The sequence below is a fragment of the Leptidea sinapis genome, chromosome 17 (genome assembly GCF_905404315.1).
Source record: "Leptidea sinapis chromosome 17, ilLepSina1.1, whole genome shotgun sequence".
Classification (NCBI taxonomy): Eukaryota; Metazoa; Arthropoda; class Insecta; order Lepidoptera; family Pieridae; genus Leptidea; species Leptidea sinapis.
In genome coordinates, this window is record NC_066281.1 from 2,376,174 (window position 1) to 2,400,394 (window position 24,221).

Consider the following 24,221-nt stretch of genomic DNA (forward strand, 5'->3'; position numbering starts at 1 on the left):
GCTGTAAAATAATCATAATCTAGGTCCAAGCTGTCCGATCACTTAGATATTCAGCTGTGGAGTAATAGGATTTACGACAGAGCCATTTTTTATAAGACATTTAAATTTATTTATAGATAATGCCTAAACAGTGGCTGGGACTTTATTATAAAAGTGTTAAACATTACGGTACGTTGATGATACATTAAGATGCTGGGCGTCATCAATAGAGCACGGCAATACTTCAAGCCGGCCCACATTCTAGCGCTCTACAAAGCGCAGGTCCGGCCACACATGGAGTATTGCTGTCATCTCTGGTCTGGCGCACCCCAGTATCAACTTGATCCATTTGACCGCGTGCAACGCAGAGCAGCTCGAATAGTCGGGGACCCAGAGCTATGTGAACGGATTCAATAAAAAAAAATTGACGAGTCATTTTGACGAAAATGTTTCTAAGTATTTATATGTATGTATGTCGCATTATCATAGCTTAATACGTTGACATTTTTAATTCAGTGATAGGAATCACGATAAGTGTAATTAATCTTTAGAATATTATTAGAGATCTGTCCAAATCAAAGATATCTAGATTAAATGACCTCATTGCTATCGTTATTTTTATCGACTTATGAGCGATATGATCAAAATATTGCACACTTTCTGACCCAGCAAACGTTGTATTGCAATAAAAAGTAATGAAAAAAAATCAGTAATTAAAATTTTTGGGGTACAAAAATAGATGATGACCAATTCTCAGACCTACCAAATATATCGTACATAATATTTATCTTGCTACAATAATCATTATATCCGAGTGGTTAACGATCCTACCTACTAAGCTAGAGGTCCCGGGTTCGAATCCCGGTAGGTGCAAGCATTTATTTGATGAATATGGATGTTTGTTTCCGAGTCATGGATGTTTAAATGTATTTATGTATGTTTAAGTAAGTATATTGTATTAAATATATTATTATCTTGTAACCCATAACACAGGCTATATATGCTTAACTTGGGGCCAGATAATTTGTGTGAAAAGTGTGTCAATATTATATATATCTTACAACTCTATTGCGTATCTGTGGATGGAATAGAATAATATTAAAATCGCGATACAATAATACGTGTTGATCGTAGATGGGTGAAAATTTGAAGTTGTATGTTGTTTTCATTGCTGACTCATAATAAAATAAAAAAAAATATTTAGGGGTTGGTGGACCCTTTTATTATAAGGCGTGTGAAAAATAGACGTTGTCCGATTCTCAGACCTACCCGATATACAAAAAAAAATTCAAACAAATTGGTTTAGCCATTTCGGAGGAGTTTGGTAACACACACCGGGACACGAGAATTTTATATATAAGATATTACAGCTGAAGACTGACCCTCGTCTAGAGCAGATCTGAACACCTTGGACTAAAAATTACGGCCAGTTTTAGAAGACATGGCGAAATCCAGTCTCGAAATCTCTAGGACAAGCACTGACAAAATTTTTCATGGAATCAGTGCGTTAATTAAGATTACATCATGTCATACAAATTTTTAACCGACTTCAAAAAGTAGGAAGTTCTCAATTCGATCGGGATTTTTTTATGTATGTACACCGATTACGCTGAGATTTATGATCCGACTTACGTAATTTCATTTTCCGCTCAAAGTCACGCGTGGCGGGTGTAGGTTGCCAAGCCAAATGTAATAGTAGGTCTTTTACATTTGTCTTGGCACCGATTTGTCTATCAATAATAGTATTTTATTAATATTAAAGGTTTGCATAAGATGTGTATTAACGGCCGTTTTCAATAACGTATCTCTAGTTACGTTAGATACATTGCTGTCACCGTTTATTTTTAATGACAAGATCTTATATGTCCATAGTTATGTCCAATATAGTTATAGTCAAAAGCTTTACGTCGATAGGTTATTGAAATGTAAGTATGCGTAAAAGGATAGATTTGTTTACCTCTACTAAGTTAAACTAAGCATAGATAGGTTATTGATAACCGACCGTAAATTAATGCTTTACTAAGTTATTTTATCATTTTCAGTTTTTTTAAACGTAGTTTTTTTTAATTGTAACATATTTATGGCTAGCCTAGTAGGTATTTTTCTAAACGATGTCAATCAGGTTAGTGAAAGCTGTTCGCGCGACTGCAGACACGTGCACCGTAGTCGATCGCGTCATGTAACGCACCGCTGCACTGCTATCAAACGTCCCCGCTATCGGGCGCACCTACATAATATGATTATAATCTCTCTGTTGTTATTTGAAAGAAACAGCTCTTTACTCAAGGCATATAAGTGTTTATACTGTACTAAACAGGAGTTAATTTCACTCACTACGAAATCTGTTTACAGAGTAAATATACTTACAGTGCAATCAGAATATATCTATCAAAATATTATGTATACTAGGAAAAATATGCATAAATATGTTAAAAAGTGTGAACAGCATAACTTTGATAACGGACATAAACATAAAATTGCTATACCCAGTTTTCGAACCACTAATGCAAATAAGTCGTTTTTGGGAAATTCTGTCAGATTCTATAATAAGCTCCCCACGACCATAACAGAATTGCCTGACAAAATATTCAAGACATATATAAAAACTGTTTTAATGGGAAAAGGCCACCAGTAGGAGGCTCCTTTGCACAGGAAGCCGGCTAGATTATTGGTACCACAACGGCGTCTATTTCTGCCGTGCTAGTAAAATTACTGGGCAAATGAGGCTTAACATCTTATGTCTCAAGGTGACGAGCTCAATTGTAGTGCCGCTCAGAATTTTTGGGTTTTTTTTGAGAATCCTGAGCGGCACTGCATTATAATGGGCATGGCGTATCAATTAACATCAGCTGAACGTCCTGCTCGTCTCGTTATTATCATACAAAAAAAAGGTTACTATAATATTAAGGAATATATTTAGAATAAAGAAGTTTGGAGTACGGTACCATGCAAATCGCGAGTCTGCGACCCTGTACCATCCAATGACGTATTTTTAATTGCTTATGTAATTTACTTTTTGACGCTTTTGCGCACTTGTCAACATTTTATGACTATTTACAGATGCTTTTTGTAAGTTTACGTAAATATTTTTTTTTTCATTTAATTTCATTTCACTGTTATCGGTATTTTTATTAAATGTACTCTCAGAAACGAATGAACAGATTTTGTCGGGACTTAGGAAAAAATGGCTCTTGTTATAAAGTATGCCTTAATAAAATATTACTACTCTACTACATTACTATTCTCAAAAATTTACTAGACAACTGTTTTTTTTTGTTTACATCTCAAGATATCTGAATTGTTCCGAAAAATAGTTGTCATACAAAACGTATAGTTTGAACAAAGAGTCCTCTGCTGCCATCATGTATTGCAATTTAGAGGTTAAAATGAGTTGAGAGTGACCCACAATTATGTCGGTCTAAGCTGGTATTATATAAAAATATTAGCTGACCCAGCAAACGTTGTATTGCCATATAAAGTAAAAAAATAATAATAAAAATTTGTGGGGTATAAAAAACAAATGACGACCGATTCTGAGAGCTACTAAATATATCGTAAATAAAATTTATCGTACTACAATAATCATTATATTCGATTGCCATCTTGCAACTCTATTGCGTATCTGTGGATGGAAGAGAACAATATTAAAATCGCGATACAAAAATAGATGTTGATCGTAGATCAATCATAATAAAATAAAAATAAACAAAAATGTCCCAAAATTAAAAAAAAAATTAAGGGTGAACAACCTTTATCACTTAGGGGTATGAAAAATAGATAGTAGCCGATTCTCAGACCTACTGAATATGCATATTTGGTAAAATTCAGTAAAGCCGTTTTTGAGGAGTAAGGTAAGTAACATTGTGACACGATAATTTTATATATAAGATATCACGTGACAGCCCTACCAGTCAAACATGTTTTTTGTTCGGCCAAGTACAGAGTGTACAAACATAAATGGTGTGTTTTTTTTATCACGCCTAGAGCGGTCAAAGTCCACGCAAGGTGAGGTTTGCGTCCAAGGTGACTGACTCGCCAATTAAGGTAATTGATGGTTCACATGTTCGCTCGGACAGGCTTCGGAAGACACGTTTTACTTGAAACAACATACTGCGGAGGCTAAGGATTAAAACCGAGGTGCATTATCGAAACTGCTACGATGAACTGTTATTGCGATACAATTGACGACGTAAAATGAACTGCTTTGCTATTTCATGCCACGACGTCATTAGAGCTATCCAAGTTAGGTTGACGTGAAATCAAGTCGGAAATTTAATCGCAAAACTACCAGTGGAAGGATACTTTGCACAGGATGCTGGCTAGATTATGTGGACTACAACGGCGCCTATTTCTGCCGTGAAGCAGTAACGTGTTAGCATTATTGTGTTTCGGTCTGAAGGGCGCCGTAGCTAGTGAAATTACTGGGCAAATGAGACTTGACATCTTACGTCTCAAGGTGACAAGTTGTAGTGCCGCTCAGAATATTTGTGGTTTTTCAAGAATACCTACTGAGCGGCACTGCTTTGTAATGGGCAGGGCGTCAATTACCATGAGGTGAACGTCCTGCTCGTCTCGTCCCATATTTTCATAAAAAAAAGATAATTTGGGTATAAGTATGTCAATATTATTTTTATTATTAATTGTATATGTAGTATTCGCTCCGGACAGTACTGCCGCATCAATTTCTGACGCAAAGCTGCATTGTACGTTTGAGTTCCGATTTGATGGACCTCCATCTCTAACAGTCTATCCCAAGTACATAAAACCAATAAATTGAAAATTAAATTAAGCGTTAAATTTTCAAATTGCGACTTAATAGCGTGAAGCTTTCTCCGAACGTTTCAAATTTTTCATTTTGTAACCGTACGTTCGATTCAAATCCGATCCGTACCCGTGAAAAACTGCTGACGGAAATAAATCGTATGACAGATCTAGTGCGTAAACTACCATAGAAATAGTTCTAAGACTACTTCGGACTGTGTTTTCACGGTTACGGATCGGATTCGGATCGGACGTAGTGCGAAAGCGCTCTAAGGCTATAGTCTCCTATTTTTTGCCGTACGCGGCGTGTGGCGTTCGCGTCAACGTTCAATTCCGCGGCTTCCAATGTCTGGACGCAACGCATAGCGTAGGCGGTCAATACGCCTGGCGTGACGCAGGTGGCTCAGTGGCTACTCGCGAGCGGTCACGTACGGTAAGTAAGTAATGTTTTCGCGATGGATTTGGTGAAACTTTTAATGGTATAATTATTATACAAATGATTTAAGTTTTCTTTAGTGTTAATTCCGCCAATATTTGTTTTTAAAACAATTCGCCACGTCTTGAGTTGACTTGAGTCTCGTGCCAGATTTTGGCGAGACAACACGTCCTGAGGATGCCTCGTGTAGAGGCAAAACACGTGTCGAATTGTTTTAAAAACAAATATTGGCGGAATTAACACTAAAGAAAACTTAAATCATTTGTATAATTATGGATTTCCGCAAAGTAACGCCTAATTCAATAAATTTTCTGGTATAATTGTTAGTAGAAGAAGAGGCACAAGACGACCGTATAAGGAGAAAATTACGGGCAACACGGCATCGGTTGTTTTCGAAGCTTATAAATATTGTTTTATTGATTCTTGTCACTGTTATACACTGCATTATAAGATTTTACTGATTCAATCAACAACTCGTCTTTTCCTTTACCAAACCTCGTCATTTTGTGTGACGCGAGGGACGACCTTCACGCTGCAATGGTTAGAAATGACTAAAGACGCGGCGCACGGTGTTTGGATGCCGCGTACGGCGTCAACACGCTAGTGTCGACGTGTGAAGAGACCACAACAGTACATTTATATAGTAAGCATTGTGACGCAGCGTACGGCGTAACGAGACGTCGCGTATAGCGTAAAATAGGAGACCATAGCCTAACAGCGAATAGCAGTGAAGTACGTGTCGATACATACTGGTTACACGTGGTGAGTACTGTACTCGGGTAGGTCAGTGTCGGGAGCGTCCGTTGATGGCTGATAACGCGGTATCTCTAGTCTCGACCCTGACCCGACCCCACCTCCGGACATCGCATGATGGGGAGGGGCCGCGCATGCGTCAGCAGGACCCATTCATGGGACTCCTTGTGTACATCATACCGGCTGAGTTCTGTCATGTCTTCTTTAAATAGATCTGGAAATGTCCGTGCCAATAATTGTAAATGAAATGGACTTAATAAATACAATCAATTATATTCTACTGTACAAATTCCGAAGAGCTATTTAACCTGATTCCTGCCGCCGAATTCAACCTTCGCACGACACGCCACAAGTTAGGATATCATCCTCACCATCTGGATGTGTGGCGGTCCTCCACAGTGCGGTTTACAAGGAGCTTTCTTCCACGTACTACAAAGCTGTGGAATGAACTTCCTTGTGCGGTGTTTCCGGGACGATACGACATGGGTACCTTCAAAAAAAGCGCGCACACCTTCCTTAAAGGCCGGCAACGCTCCTGTGATTCCTCTGGTGTTGCAAGAGATTGTGGGCGGCGGTGATCACTTAACAACAGGTGACCCGTACGCTCGTTTGTCCTCCTATTCCATAAAAAAAAACATATAAGGACATATCATCCGCAGTCGGATAGCGGATCGGTAAAACTGTGCTTAAAGACGATGTAAGCACACTTTACTCCTTAGTTGTGTGTCAACTGTCACTGTCTGAATCAAATTTGAACTGAATATAGCCCTAAATGATAGAAACTTTAAATAACAATATTACATTCCAAATTCAAATCAATTTTAATCCTTAGTAATTAAAAGGTAATCAGTGCTTTACAATACACATACTAACATACCTACTTTTTAACCGCCTTCAGAAAGGAGGAGGTTATCAATTCGATCGGTATTTTTTTTAATGTATGTACGAGTACACCGATTACTCTGAGATTTATGATCCGATTTACGTAATTCTTACTTACTTTTGTTCGATGCGAAATATATGCCATTTGGTCCATAAAATTTTTACAAAGCTTCGCCCAGTAGTTTTCACTTTATGAACATTTATAAGAAAAATTTTGTCTACCTGGAACTGGATAACATAATTATTTTCTGTGTACGGCGTTTTTTGGAGTTTTCATTCAGGTTGATTATATATATTAACTGACACTAAAACGTAAAAAATTAAAAATAAACTACGTTTAAAGAAAACCGTCTTCAAAAACTGAAACGTATCAAATAACTAAACTAAAGTTTTTTTCAACGTAGTTTATCTAATCTAATATATAAAATTCTCGTGTCGCGGTGTTTGTAGTTAAACTCCTTCTAAACGGCTTGACCGATTCTCATGAAATGTTGAGTGCATATTGGGTAGGTCTGAGAATCGGACAACATCTATTTTTTATCCCCCTAAATGTTAAGGGTGGTTCACGCCAATTTTTTTTTTAATTTGTTACATGCAACTTCAAATTTTCACCCATCTACGATCAACAGTTACTTTTGTATCGCGATTTTAATATCGGCAATACAACGTTTGCTGGGTCAGCTAGTTTTTTATAATATTACATAAATATACTTTTACATCATATTTATTTAAAAAAATTGTTAGTTCGCAGTATGTATATATTATATATTATAGTGTTCATTAATACTTGCTAAGTGTAATATACCTTTATCTCAATATAAAAAAAAACGTACCGACGAATTGAGACTCCTTCTTTTTTAAAGTCGGCTAACGGCACCTTAAAAGGCAATGCATTTAGTAATAAGACCCTTGTTAATTAGTATAATAATTGTAAATGTATTATTGTAATTCCTCCTGCTCGTGTCGTTTTCCTCATTACTGAGAGTCGTGACTCCCCCGCTGCATCAGTTTCTCCCGTACGACTCCCCTCCATCTGCTGCGACCCTTAGCCTTATGAAGGGCATCATGGAAGTTGGTGTTTAGAGTATTTGGACCGACCATCTCGTGGGACTGCGTCCTCTGGGACGCCTGCCATCTTGCCGTCACCATCAGCTGTTCCAGATTATGACCCTCTTTACGAGCAATATGTCCATAGAATTTCAGCATCCTACGTAGGCATATTGTAATTACCACTGGTGAATCTAAATAAATGAAAAAATAAAAAGAAATAAGAAGACTTGACGTCATATAATTAAATATTGATTTCGTATCTAGACTGCTCAATTGTACGCATTTATATTTTCATGCAATCTCAAAGTCTACTTCCGACACGAACCTTGACCTCGTACGATTTGTACATCCTGTATTCGACTCAACACTCGACCGTACCGACCGATCGGTTCGAAGATCAAGGTCAACGCCCCTCACAGACGTTGCTATAATATACAGCGCTATATATTATGATAAGGCACGTTATCTATACGTATATAAATAAAATTTAAGTGTCTGTTTGTAATATTTAAATAACCATTTTTTACTACATGTTTATGAATATATATACGTACACACACCATAATAACATTTTTTACAATTTTTGTCTGTATGTCTGTTTGTTTCCGCTAATCTCTGAAATGGCGTTTATTTTAGAATAATAAAGTAAATTTGCAATGTCCAAGAAACTGTCTAACTCTAAAAATAATTTATATGGCAAAACAACGTTTGCCGGGTCAGCTAGTTATTACTTATTAATAATATTCATAGAAATTTTCTAGTGACCACAGTCATAGCGTTTACTACTAACTATTTTTACTTGTTTATACTAACTAGCTGACTCGATAGAAGGTATGCTATCATACTATCATCATCATCAGCTGGAAGACGTCAACTGCTGGACAAAGGCCTCCCCCAAAGATTTCTACGGCGGTCGGTCCTGCGCTCATTCTGCCTGTCATCCAACGTATTCCGGCGATCTTGACCAGATCGTCGGTCCATCTTGTGGGGGGCCTAACAACACTGTGTCTTCCAGTCGCAGGTCGACATTCGAGGACTTTACTGCCCCAACGGCCATCTGTCCGTCGAACAATGTGCCCGGCTTACTGCTACTTCAGTTTCGCAATCACTTGGGCTATGCGGTGACTTTGGTTCTCCTACGAATCTCCTCATTTCCGATTCAATCTCGAAGGGAAACTCCGAGCATAGCCCCTCCATTGCCCTCTAAGCGACCATGAGCTTTCTCATCAAGCCCATAGCTACCACGTCTGCGTACCGTAAGTCATCACTGGCAACACACAATGGTTGAAAACCTTCGTCTTCAGACACTGCGGTATTTGGGAAAAGAAAACGTTCTTCTGAATGATTTTATAATACTAAGTAGTAATAAAATGATAAGGATATCGTACTTGCGTAAATAGCTTTTACATTACCGCTTCACAATTCTATTTTTTTTACAGTTTTATCAGGGATATAATATATCTCTAAGGGTTAGACAGAGTTTTCGTTGAAAGCTCCCAGACGGCTTATTTTTTCCAATACCACCAACAAATATTGTATACAAAATCATAATAAATAAATATATACTTAAACCTTTCTCGAGAGCCAACGCCATCCATATCCATTAGTGAAAATCGGTCTAATAGTTTTTGAGTTTATCGCGAGCAGACAGACATACAGATGCGGCGGAGGACATCATTTTATAATATGTGATACTGTGTTATAAATAAACGCAATTTAAAGTCACTCGAAGTTTAAACTAACTTCTCACTGTCATGTAATTCTATAGCGACAAAGGTAAGATAAAAACAAAAAGTTTTTAAATTTGGAATCACTTTACTTCGCATTTATTAGTAACACAGATAGTGTACAACCACCATGTCTGTTTATAATATAAGATAGCTAGCCATACCAAGTAAGTACACTTCAAATGTATTCTAATGCATATTTTGTAAGAATTTTATACTTTATCGCTCTCGTTTCAGCCTAGCGAAACTCTCTTAAGAAAAAAGCGATTCACTCGATTGTATGAAACGTGCAGTCATTGATAGATTGACAGATGACGGCTACAGTCGTGTAAAAAACGGCGATAGCGGAAATCCACTACGTTATAACCAACTAATCGCTTTCAAACTTAGCCGTATTCTTCTTGGCCAATCGCCATACTGTAATTACTACTATTTCAAACTTATGTGCACTGCACGTTTTTCACTAAACTAAATTTCAATTTTGAGTAAAGCAGCCCCGCCTCTTATTACTTAGTATTTCCATCCTCCTTGCTCGTTTGTCCTAAAATTAAGCAAATTATGTTACCATAATAATCCTAGTACAGTCTGTTGTTAGTCTCATCTACACAGAAGTATATTGGAAATAATATGTATTTGTATATCAATGTGACGTCATATCCGGAACTAATTGCAAAAATGTAAACATAACTACAGTTCAGTTCTTAGTCGCCTGCTATGCTATATATAGCAACGTTTTAGCTGAGTGTGTGACTGGCTTTATGCCTGCTAAAAAATGTTGCCGTGTTTACGTTAAGGTTGATTGCGGAAAATATAAACTACCTTCATATTTTATCAATAGTATGGAATTCATTATTTAGTATTGCAATATTAGCATTTAGCTGTGCGCCCCGACTCTGCTCGTGTTTTGAACGATAAATGTGTCTGTATGTTAATATTTTTGCAAATAGTCCATTTCCATATTAGGCAATGTTGCCGCGATGAAATTCTCTTGTTTATGTTTTTTTCTAATGCATATGAATCGGTTACTTGCAGAACTACCTACTAACTACATAATAGCTTTACTAAGCTAACTAAGGGTATACACTTCTATAATAAAGTCCCAGACACTGCTAAGGCATTATCAATAAATAAATTTAAATGTTATATAAAAAAATGGCTCAGTCGTAAATCCTATTACTCCACTGCTGAATATCTAAATGATCGGGCAGCCTGGGACTAGATTGTGATTATTTTATAGCGTCGGAAATCACTAAACAATATTGTATATTTTTATTGAAAAGAGCGCAAAAAAAGAATGCTGGGAGAGTTTCTTGCGCCGCATCTTCTCTCTCAGAGCGCCATTTGTTTCCGAAGCGTTAGTAGTATCTAGTAGTTATTAGAAATGACATCAGAAAGAATTCTAAAGGAATCAATTTTGAGAAAATAAATGCCTTTTATGCCCTAAACCCATTTTATTTGACTTAAGATGGGTTTAATTATAGGCTAGAACAGTGTTCTCACTCGGTGCACAAATGTATATATATATAATAAATCCTTCAAAGATATTATCCATTCTTCGGTTCTAGGTAGACCTTTAAAAACCGCACCATAAAAAGTATTGTAGAGAAATCTCATTTGTAACACGTATCTATATTTATTTATTATAAATTATGATTTATTAAACTATTCAATATATGTATTTATCATATTATTATCTTATATATAACTAGTGGCCCCGACAGACGTTGTCCTGTACACACGTCTTAAATTAAAAAAAACGGTCCGGCCGTTAGAAGGAGTTCATTAACATACACATGAGCAGGAGAATTATATTATATGGACCAATCTCAAATTCACTGGAACACACAAAAAAAATCATCAATTTCGGTCCAGCCGTTTAGGAGGTAGTTCAATTGTGAATCTAAACCATTCTCGAATTCACCTGAGGACACACACCAATCTTAAATTCACTGGAACACACAAAATAAATCATCAAAATTGGTCCAGCCGTTTAGGAGGTACTTCAATTGTGAATCTAAACCATCCTCGAATCCACCTGAAGACACACAGAAAGTTTCATCAAAATCGGTCCAGCCGTTTAGGAGGAGTTCAGTGACATACACACGCACACAAGAAATAAATATATATATATATAAAGATATATTCATTTTTCATATTTGTAAGTACATATATGTATTTCATTATGCAACTTTTAAATAAATTCTTTTTTTTATTTTCTCTTTCTTTATGAAAATAAGGGACGAGACGAGCAGGACGTTCAGCTGATGGTAATTAATACGCTCTGCCCATTACAATGCAGTGCCGCTCTGGATTCTTGAAAATCCCCAAAAATCCTTAGCGGCACTACAGCTGCGCTGGTCACGTTGAGACCAGCGCAGCTGTAGTGCCGCTCATTTGCCCAGTAATTTCACTAGCTACGGCGCCCTTCAGACCGAAACACACCAATGCTTGCACATTCCTGCTTCACAAAAATAGGCGTCGTTGTGGTACCCATAATCTAGCTGGCATCCCGTGCAAATGAGCCTCCCACTGGTAAATTCTCTGATCGTGTGTTATTCATATATCATTTTAATCTTTATTATTGTAAACACCGCTGTTCCTTCCATTATGTAACCGGTAACCCGTGGTAGACTATAATTGGCTATGTTTTTGTATTTAATTATAAGTTATTATTTTGTATTAAGCTGTTGTCAACCCTAATAAAATAATGGACGCCCCCTTAACCTATCGAGTCTTTTGGATTTCTTAAACAACCCAAAAGGTTGAAGTCTTGCAACTCGCAATTCAATGACATCGCCTTTACTTGAAGGATATAATTGAACGTACTTAGTTCCTGAAAAACGTTCCAAGCCACAAACATCACATTTGAAGTAATTCATGTTTAAAGTTTAATAAATATTAGTGTATTCCATGCATGTGGGTTGGGCTACTAAGTCATGATGTCATTTAAAGAGTGACTGTAGGGCTGCCATTTTTTGTCAGTCCGTTAATATTAATCACGTGACCAGTTTTGTGTTCTTAATTCAATTTCGACATGATTGTGGTTTGGAACGTTTTTCTGGAATTACGTCCAATTATGACTATTTCAAACTTATCTCAAATGACTGCACGTTTCATGCGAAACTAGATTTCAATTTTTACTTAGGCAGTCCCACCTCTTATTAAATAAATCTTCTTTGCTCGTTTGTCCAAAATTAAGCAAATTATGTAACTCATATCTGATATCCCAGCAAGGGGGGGATTTTAATTTACGTTACGGTTGATTGCGGAAAATATGAACTAACTACATATTTTATCAATATTATAGAATTATTCTCTTGTTTTTGTTACTTATACATATGAATCGGATACTTACAGAACAACCCTAAAACCCATTTTAATGGACGCCCACTTAACCTATCGAGTCTATTGTATTTCTTAAAAAACCTCAAAAGTTTGAAGACTTGCAACTCGCAATTCAATGACATCGCCTTAACTGGAAGGATGTAATGATAACTCTATGATACTTTTGTGCAGACCGGAGTCGTGGTGGGTGTCTGCGGTGCTGCAGACCATCCGAGCAGTAGTCCTCGTCTATGACGTCATCACATTCCCCATTCACCTGATAGTGCAGTGGCCATGGAGAAAACGCGCCTTGTCACGTCGAATAAAGGTAACTATCATATATGTACCTAGGTAACACTGAAAATGTTTAGAAAATGAAAAACGGCTTAATGTAGAAAATTGCCCATACTTTTAGTGTTTTTCGAAGTAATCTTCGTTCCTCTGTACACATCGTCGCATTCGATGGAACCACTGAGAAAAGCAGTGGGCACATTCTTCCTCTTCTATGGCATTTTCGTACGCTTTCACCGCATCTTCAGGGCTCGTAAAGCGAAGACCTCGAATTATATCGCCAGGTCAGGACAGTATGTCGGATGACTCATTATCTCGACACCTGCCATAATCAAATCAATCAAGTCAACAGTCCGTTTTGCGGAGTGCGCTGAAGCATTGTCGTGGTGAAGGACGATCCTGTTTCGAGGGCGCTGCTGTTGAATTTTTTCCAAGACAACAGGCAAACAGCGATTGACATACCAGTCTGCAGTAACTGTCCTTCCATCATCCAGCACAACTGTCGCGAAATGACCTGTCCAATCAAAGAATGAGGCAATCAACTTATTTCCTTGACTTCTTCCTTTTTCTTATCTTAGTTGGCCGATCCTCGAAAGGAAACACCCACAGAGCTGATTGTCTTTTGGTTTCGGGTTCGTAGCAATATATCTAGCTTTCATCACCTGTGACGATGTCAAATACAGCATTTGAGTCACCGCCGTTGAACTTATGTAGGTAACATTTGGCGACACCAGTCCATGCGAAGGTTTTTCTGGTCGTCGGTTAAAGTATAGAGAATCCATCTGATACAAAGCTTCCTGACGCCTAAATGTTCGTGTAATATTTTTTGAACTTGACTCATACCAATGCCTAGGCTTGCCGATATCTGCTGATAGGTCACTCTCTTATCTTCCTCTATCATGCGTCGCACAGCACTGATGTTATCTTTTCCGTAGTCGCTGTTAAAGGACGTCCCTCACGCGGGTCATCATTGAGATTGCTACGTCCACGCTTAAACTCGTTAAACCAATTGTAAATAGTGGTACGAGATGGGGCTTCATTAAGAAATGCTAATCGCAGCCTATCATAGCTTTGTTGTTGAGTAAGCCCACAATGAAAGTCATAATAAATCATTGACCAACATTTTTTCGCGTTAGGTTTGCCGCCAATTCACAAAAACAAATGACAAATGAATGCAATATACTACATAAGTTACCAAAGACTTCTTAAATTGAAATTCAAAAAAGTTTTCATTTGCAATGTTTCTAACTGGCCAGTTCTAAACATTTTCAGTGTTACCCATGTATGTACTTGTTCAATTAAGACTCTAAGGGCTATATTTCATTGGGACGCCACGGTGGTGCCCGTTAGCTACCAAACTAGACAAGAAAGGTCAAGAGAAATAAAGAAAGAGTGGTGTGTTCACCCTTATTTAGACTTAGAATTTTCAAATTGGAATCGGAATTATCTGATGAGGAATTGAATATAGTGCCCAAATTTGATAGTAATAATGTGGTATTGATAGACGACAGTGGCACAAAACACATACACTGCTCACTTGTACGCAATGAGGTGGGAGCGTCACTGGCGGCCGGACTGGTGGACAAGTAAGTGAGACACCATACAGATCTATAGTAATTAGTGGTGGCACGACCAGTAACATTCTATGAACGCGTCCGAGCTGCTCGCGCCACCAAATTGGTTGCCCATCAAAACGGACATCATGTGAGTAACTCTCTATATAGCTGTATCCATTTTGTTGGTAGTGGCGACTGGTTGCGCCACGGATGTCCCGGTGAAATGTAGCCCTAAAATAACCAATTAACATCAGGCGGGTCTCGCATAACAGCCGGCCTGAATTGAACAGATCTAATATGGCTGGGTGCTATATCTGCATGTGCATCTCAATCCCCGCACCCTCCGGCCGCCACAGAGACCCTAATTCAGACTTCTACGCATTTAAGATCCGTTCCACTGCCAAATATTCGAATATATTTGCGCACCATTGCTATATATATATATTTCTTAATCACTTTTAGCCTAAACATGGAGATATTCTGTTCTTTCATATAGGTGGGCGTAGATAAGGGATTTTTAATAATAATAGTTTTAGTTTTCAATCCCGTTCCCGACATATTATTTGAATCTTATTTCGATCAAGATTGCTATGGCAAACTAAACCTACTATTGGTATAGTGCTCATCGACGTGAATTTCAGTTTTTCACAAATCCCGCGGGTACCATTAACTTTTTCGGGAAAAAATGTGGCCTATGTCCTTTCCCAAGCATTAGTCAGTCGCTGTACCAAATTTCATCAAAATCGGTTCTGTAGCTCCGACGTAAAAGCGTAACAAACAAACTTACATTCACATTTATAATATTTTAACTTATTTAGTAATACGGCTTTACTCACGATTTATCGGTGTGGGTACCGACTAGTTTCGGACCATCCGGAGGTCCTTCATGAGGGTGAGTGTAGTCGGTTCGCGATAACGTCCCATCCTCCAAATGACCCGAAACTAGTCGGTACGCACACCGGTAATTCGCTACTTAATAAGTGAATCATGTCCCACGAAAGTTTTTATAATTTAATTTATAATACATATTAGTAGGGATTATAGTATTTATGTTATCGTGATTGTATTTCACAATCACAGACAGACGTTGAAGTATATCGTAAACACGAAATATCAGACGATCAATAAAATATTTGACTTTACTTCAAACGCACACAAATGCTGCATATATTTGCATACTGAATCTCATATTGATTCCGATAAAATTTATTATTTATTCATTTTAAATGAAGATATCCCTATATTTTATCAATTTACATAAAAATAATCTGATAGATAGTTCACAACTGTTGTTATTTTATTTTATTTTTATGTTTATCTACCAACTATAGTTAGCTAAAATTAAGCGTATTAAGTGTATTTTTTACCTCCTGAGAAAGTTGTAAAGATATAAAAATTCTAATTAGTTATTTATAAACTATTCTTTCAACTTGATTTCTAAACGACGCGGACGGGGGACACATCAAAGGAAAAACAAAATTGTTTATTTTATTTAATTCCGAGCATTTTCATATTTATTCACCTTTTAAACATTCTCTGGACTTCCACGAATAATTCAAGACCAAAATTAGCCAAATCGGCCCAGCCGCTCTCGAGTTTTAGCGAGACTAACGAACAGCAATTCATTTTTATATAATTATATAGATTATTTATACGTATTTTAGAACCTGGAATAAAAATGTTTATTTTTTTTCTTTTATTAACGCGATTATGCTCTCCTGAAAATGTTGTACTAAAGAGTCATCGAAACGTCTGCTTAAATAAATAAATGTCATATATTATACGATTCAAGTAATTTAAAAAATGTGTTGATTTCTTCAAATCTTTAACAATTTAGTGGATGAGGTTTTTCGGTAAGTTGTCTGACAATTATGGTTTTGGGAACAATAAACTTAACAATATGTTAAGTTTTTTTTAAAGTGATAACCCTCTCTTCTAGGATTAATACACAAATAAAATAAAAAAAAAAAAAAAAAAAATTATGAACGATGCGGGATTCGAAAGGTTAGCTCAGTTGGTTAGAGCACCGGCACGGAACGCCGGAGGTCGTGGGTTCGAATCCCGCATCGTTCATAAAATTTTGTTTTTCAAATTTTATTTGTGTAACAATAAACTTAGTATACTAGCGTAATAGACAAACAGTCTCCTCATTACGGCGAGACTTTTAAAATGTTCATGTGTGTTTTACAGATGTGTTAGGGAGTCAGTGAAGTGTGTAGTATTTTGCTTTTGGCCAATCCCTATGACAAATATTGATGAACGGCGTCATATTCACGTATAAAAATTTTTATATTCTAACACATATTTTCTTTTATTAGTAGAATATTTAGAAAATAAGAGTGTGTACGGTGTATATAAAATGTAATAACAAAATATTTTAGTGGATACTTTCTTCAAAACTAAGAACCACGAACGCGGTATAGAAGAATCAGTATTTAGCTGTGAAATGTTTGTTTAATTGAATTGTTGCTGTAGATAACAACACAATCTAACACAGAAGCCGACACCATTATATTTTTCAATATCCGTTAAAACACAGAACAATTACGGTTAATACATTAAAATTCAAATGCGGTCCAATTTGATAGGAGACTAATGGACACTAAATTGTTTAAAACGGTTTCATGGTCCATCTATTCCGTCTCTTTCTCACACCTAGGTTTTTGTGTAAGGATAGTTATCTCAATTTCTCACAGGGTTAGTCTATTACGGTAGTATATTAAGTTTTTGGTTACACCTCTACAAACCGCTTGAGTGAAGTGTATTACTATTGTTAAAATATTTTCTCTCATAATTTTTTCATAACGCGCCTAAAGTATTTTATTGAAATTAATCAATCAATAACGTACTCATGGGTGAAATGTATCGGCAGGCCCACATTATAGAATCTTCGGACAGCAGCTTCACGGTCCGGTCGCTGACGGAGCCATGCGAACTGCACCAGCGGCTGGTGCGCGACCAGGTGACCACCATGGAGAGCATGCTGCGAGCGGCCGCCGCGCGCTGGCAGAACCGTCGCTGTCTGGGCACCAGGATCGTGCTGAGCGAGGAAGATGAGCCGCAGCCTAACGGCAGGGTCTTCAAAAAGGTACGTTAATATTAAATCAACCGAGACAAATACAAAACACGACCTATATACAACTTAAAGGCCGGCGACATTTGTGTAACAAAAAGGCATAAAAAGGCATTTATTTTCTTAAAATTGATTCCTTTAGAATTATTTTTGATGTCATTTCTAATATTCTACATACTACTACCGCTTCGGAAACTAATAGCGCTCTGAGAGAGAAGAAGCGGCGCAAGCAACTCCCCCGGCGTTCTCTTTTTGCGCTCTTTTAAATAAAAATATACAATATTGCACTGTTATTTATATTGCTATAAAATAATTATAATCTAGTCCCAGGCTGTCTGATCACTTAGATATTCAGTTTTTTAACAAAATATTTAAATTTATTTACAGATAATGCCTTAACAGTGGCTGGGCCTTCATTATAAGTGTAAACATTTACCTTTAAAGCTATTATGTGTCTTATGAAGCCTACTAGAACTAGTTACAAGCAGTCCCTTATTTCTAGTGTTATTGTAATTTATCTGTTCTTGTCTGTCATATCAAAAAAAAAGGAAAATATCTATATTTTGTCCCTATGTAGTCTCATCAGTTTGCACATGCGAACCTCTTTAAACCCCTTTGAGGGCGTCGGAACCACATTCTTTGTTTGCCCTCATACATTATGTATTGATGTATAACATGGTCTTTTCGATCTAAGAAAATTTATTGAATTAGGCGTTACTTTGCGGAAATCCATAATTATACAAATGATTTAAGTTTTCTTTAGTGTTAATTCCGCCAATATTTGTTTTTAAAACAATTCGACACGTGTTTCGCCTCTACACGAGACGACTACGTGATGTGATACTCAATGTGAGTCTCGTGCCAAATTTTGGCAAGACAAACGTCCTGAGGATGCCTCGTGTAGAGGCGAAACACATGTCGAATTGTTTTAAAAACAAATATTGGCGGAATTAACACTAAAGAAAACTTAAATCATTTGTATTTTCGATCTTAGTTATAAATGTTCTTTAGCTCAACCTCTCCAAATATGATGCTCGTTCATTGATTCGAAATAAATTATTACATGTGTGCAAATTGTAAGTGCACATTATAGTAATAATCATTATTATCATACCTTAACTATTGAGTGAGTTTATCTCGTAAATATATAATTAGCAAATATTTTTGTCAATGTGCAAAAAAAATTGTGAATGACCAAGTCTTCGAGAACCGAAGTTCATGTACTATATCGGTTCCAGTACAAAATGGGCGACTACGTGTGGCGATCGTCAATCGAGCTGGAGAAAGAGGCGAAGAACTTCGCGGCAGGTCTAAGGGAGCTGGGCTGCCAGCCTCGCAGGAACGTGGTGATGTTTGCGGAGACACGAGCCGAGTGGATGGTGGCGGCTCACGGCTGCTTCAAACAGAGCATACCAGGTATATCCTATGACATTATATCTATGCAGAAAAGCTTTAAATAATTGGCTTACTTGTCTTGCTTATGATGAAGTAGAAAATCTTCTGATCAGACATAGATAAACACACGCATTGTATAGATGGACCCAATCTAAGGTCCAATTCAAACCCACATCTACACACTCACTCACACACACAATTAATTGTAAATTGTAAAGTTTGGTTTTTAGTCATTTCTGTTTATGTCTGTATTGTTTACTAAATAAAATGTATCTGCTAAGGAAGTTGCGAGATATTCCCAATAGCATGCAGTTTTACTCTCTGACAGTACTGCCACCACACTTTTTATGTGTTCAGCAAGCAGCAGCCAATTTAGGTCTTAAATGATAGGCACTTCTTTTCAGCATTTTTCATCCTTAGTACCAAGGGATATGTATTAACGTTTAGCTGTTCTCTCCAACTCCTGCTAACAGTTAGCTGTAGTGCTTCTAAAATAATTCTAGTGACAATTTAATTACTTATTTCAGATCGTTAATTAAATTTCATTCATCCATTCCTCTCACAAAAACGCAAGCACTGTTAAAATCGTCTGCCATCCATCTGCAAATATAACACAAGCAGGGTTGGCTTCGAAAAGAGCGTTGAGAGCAGAGAGTGACCTCGGTATAGGTGAGTTAGTGCGAGCCAGGAGGTCTACTCGCAAAATCGACAACGATACATTCGGAAAGATACGACAATACTCCGAATATATCGCAACTATCCTACTCTAACAAATGTTCGAATTCCTTATCGTTTATCGTTACCATAGAATAATAGACTAATATTTTGATTTTTTTACAATGTTAGTGTGAATGAAATATGTTCAAACCTAAACATTATCTGTGCTATGTCGCTTTTAAGTGTCAAAAGTCAAAACATAGTTTAGGCGCTAAGGACCATGCCAGTCTCTGCACCACCAATTTGGTATTATTTACACATAATGTAAATGTTAAAAAAAATGTGTAATGAGTATAATATGACTATTTAAATTTGAATAAATAATACAAAACTTGCGGATAATAAAATCTAAAAAAAGTAACTAAACCCTTCTCGTCGACTTCCTATTTCTCAGGCGGCCATTTACATTATTTCTACGCATAAACGATCAACAAAATGACTTAAATGACTTAGTAGTAAAAAATCCTGTTGAATAGTAAATCACATATAATTATTTCAATAATATTCATTAAGTATATATATTGTATGGTAAATATATCTATACAAATTGAAACGATAATAGCATCGACAGCCTAGAAGGTGTCGTTGAGATTATCGTAAAGGTTACGTTTGATTATTTGTGAAATTCGAATATTCGTCTCTGACATTTTCAACTAAGAGTAGGGTTTGGACCGATAATATCGAATAATGTTTCGTTCGTTCAATCATCGTTTCGACATTGATTACGATGTAACTAAGAGTAGGATTCGACGCGACTAATGCCACGATTTAGCTAATATCGATTTTAGGAGTAGGCTCCCAGAGTACGATGTGTCGGAATCGCGAACAATCTATGCCTACGCCTCGCACCGTAATTGTCCAGTAGGTACAAATAGTCTACATAGCTCATCATGGAAACTCGGCTAGTGGTAGCAAATAGTGAGTTAACGTCTTAAACTTAAAAAAATCACTAACCAAAAAGTACCGTCTGCAAACTGACCACGGCCTGCTGAACTCACCTTCAAACCCTGTTCCAATACGAGATTTCTAAACAAAAGGTGCAATGCGCGGAATACAGTGATCGACATTTGACAAAGAAAATTGTATATTTATATCTGATAATGTGATAACAGACCTCTTTGTTGGAACTGTGTAAATAAATGAATTTGCGGCCGTTGATCTGCAGCGAATGACTCATAACGATTTATTTGCACCTACAAAACAACCAGTTACTGTAACAGACGCGAGAGATTCGGCCCATTGACTCCAATATCATACCAGTTTGAAGTATTGATAAACTGCATGTATTTACGCAGCACTTACAGTAACTCAATTGTCATTAAATATATTATTTTATTTTTTTATTGAAGTAGGCGTTATTTTGCGGAAATCCATAATTATCCAGATGTTTTGAGTTTCCTTGAGTGTTTATTCCGCCAGTATTCGTCATCTAACAATTTGACACGTTTCGACAGGAGATATTGACTCGCCAAACTCTGGCACGAGACTAGTCTTGAGTATTGGCGGATTAACACTCAAGAAAACTCAAAACATATGGATATATTTATTGAGTGAAAAAACCGTGTTTGCTTGAAAAGAACACAGAATTTTAGTGAAAAAATAATCAAGATGAAATCAATTATCTATATATATAAAAATGAATTGCTGTTCGTTAGTCTCGCTAAAACTCGAAAACGGCTGGACCGATTTGGCAAATTTTGGTCTTGAATTATTTGTGGAAGTCCAGAAAAGGTTTAAAAGGTGAATAAATAGGAAAATGCTGCTAAATTAAATAAAAACAACAAATTTGTTTTCCTTTGATGCATGCATAATTTCTATGAGAGAATTTATTGACGCATGGTTTGAGAGTTCTGCTGTGAAACAATTTCATTACGACAGCAGGGTGCATATTTTACGAAGTAATGTTTGATGTTATGATATATTATTGACAAATTCATATAAAACATTATTTTATTTATTATATACAGAACAACGTCTGTCGGGTCAGCTAGTCTGAAATATAAATATTTTTATTCATATGTTTTCATAGAGTCGCGATATGTACAAACATATGTATGATTATAATCTAATATATATAAATTACGTGACACGTTGTTTGTCCGCGATGGACTCCTAAACTATTGAACGGATTTTAATGGGGATTACTCCATGGAGTGCAGTTTGGTCCAACTTGAGAGATAGGATAGCTTTTATTTCGATTTGGGACCCATAATTATTCTTATTTTCAATATTTGTTTTGTATGGATATATTTTCTATCAGAGAATTTAGTGACGCACGGTTTGACAGTTCCGCTGTGAAACAATTTCATTATAATAACAGAGAGCATTTTTTACGAAATAATTCTTGATGTTTTGAAATATTATTGGCAAATTCCTATAAAATAGTATTTTTTTATTATTTACTGTACAACGTCTGTCGGGTCAGCTATTGTGTATAAATTACTCTGGTAAATTTTCTTAAGACTGATCGTGCCTTAGTCGACTCGAGCTGACTTAGAGCATTACGTTATGTTACGAGCGTTACGCATGACAGTTAAGTCCCATTCCAATACACAAAAAATAAATCATCAGCTCGCCCAAGGAGGTTTCTCTTCAAACAATTTATAAAATTCTATAGCTTTTATAATTCCTACAACTTGTAAATGAATGTGAAATTTGACAGATTTCTAATTAAATAATACGAGGGCTGCACTAAAAGTATCGGGAATGGAATATTTCCACTGTTCCTGTCATAATAAAATCTTTTTAATTGAAAACTCCATGGTTTTAAAAATCGAATACGATTTATTTATTTAAAAAAAGATTCTGGGTCTTGTCACAAGGTCTTTTAAAACTTGTTTAGTCGTTGAGAAAATGGAATTGACCTGAGAAAATTCTAGAGCGATGATTTATTATGACTTTCGAAGTGGTTTAACACAAAAACAGTGTGTTGACCGGATGATTTCTGCATTTGGTGATGAAGCCCCATCCAAAACCACAATTTATCGCTGGTTTGCGGAATTTCAACGTGGACGTGTCAAGCTCAGTGATGATCCCCGTCAAGGTCGTCCAAAAACTGCAGTCACCAAAGAAAACGTTGATGCTGTGCGTAAGCTGATCGACATGTGACATACCGCGAAATTCAGTCAACTTTATACATTGGCAAGAGTCAAATACTAATAATCTTGCATGAACAAAGTAAGGTTGAGTTAAGTTAGGTGTCAAAAAGTTGATTTCCCGATGGATACCGGATTTGTTCTGTGAAGAGCAAAAAGCGGCTCGCGTTACTTCGTGCGTCAGAACTCTCGAAAGATTCCACGCAGGATCCTCAAATGCTGTATACAACATTGTATCAGGTGACGAATCCTGGATATACACGTACGAACCCCAAAACAAAAAACCAGTCACGAGTTTGAGTGTTAAAAAATGAGTTAAACAAAAATTGTTCGTTCACGGAGTGTTGCAAAAAAAAATGGTGGCCACGTTTGTCTCCAAAACCGGCCATGTTGCGACTATTTCTCTTGAGGGACAAAGAACTGTTAATGCAGAATGGTATGCTAGCATTTGTTTGCCACAGGTTGTTTCTGAACTCCGTTAAGAGAACTGCAACCGCCGCATCATCCTCCATCACGACAATGCAAGTTCTCACACAGAGCACAGAACAAAAGAGTTTTTAGAGCAAGAAAACATAGAATTATTAGACCATCCGCCGTACAGCCTAAGCCCTAATGATTTCTATACTTTCCCTAAAATAAAGAATAAATTGCTTGGTCAGAGATTTTCATCACCTGAAGAAGCTGTGGGCGCCTACAAAACGGCCATTTTGGAGACCCTAACTTCCGAATGGAATGGTTGTTTCAATGATTGGTTCCATCGTATGGAAAAATGTGTCAAATTTCGCGGAGAATACTTCGAAAAGCAATAAATACATTTTTAAATAGTAATGTTGTCACATCCTTGATTCCCGATACTTTTAGTGCAGCCCTCGTATAATGTATAATTACAATAGATAAGTGATGAGGTATTTTATGTGTTTATTCCGTTTATGTGTTTAATATAATTAATTAACCAGCAAAATTTTACATAATCAGGCTTAAGAAATTACTTGAAATATAGAGACGTCGTTAGCGCCTGTCATAATTCTATTAAGTATTTTCTCATCCCATTTGGCCTATTAATTTCTAAACTCATTTTCAATCAAATATAAGTGACTGCAATAAAAAAAAAATCGACGGACAGATGGCCGTTGGGGCAGTAAAGTCCTCGAATGGCGACCACGTACAGAAAAACGCTGTTGG

The 24,221-nt window shown here is 36.8% G+C and overlaps 1 protein-coding gene across 4 annotated transcripts in view; it reads left to right on the top strand.

The window, feature by feature from the left end:
• Positions 1–24,221, top strand: part of LOC126969092 (long-chain-fatty-acid--CoA ligase 4) — an 88,372-nt gene that overhangs the window by 50,917 nt on the left and 13,234 nt on the right. For 3 of the 4 annotated variants that reach the window (XM_050814392.1, XM_050814393.1, XM_050814394.1), the window contains 3 exons: positions 13,105–13,240; positions 17,632–17,847; positions 19,071–19,248. In XM_050814392.1, the coding sequence (XP_050670349.1) occupies positions 13,105–13,240; positions 17,632–17,847; positions 19,071–19,248 (530 nt within the window). Of the gene's footprint in view, positions 1–13,104; positions 13,241–17,619; positions 17,848–19,070; positions 19,249–24,221 lie in introns of those variants that run through there. The other variant, XM_050814395.1, reaches the window with a different exon arrangement.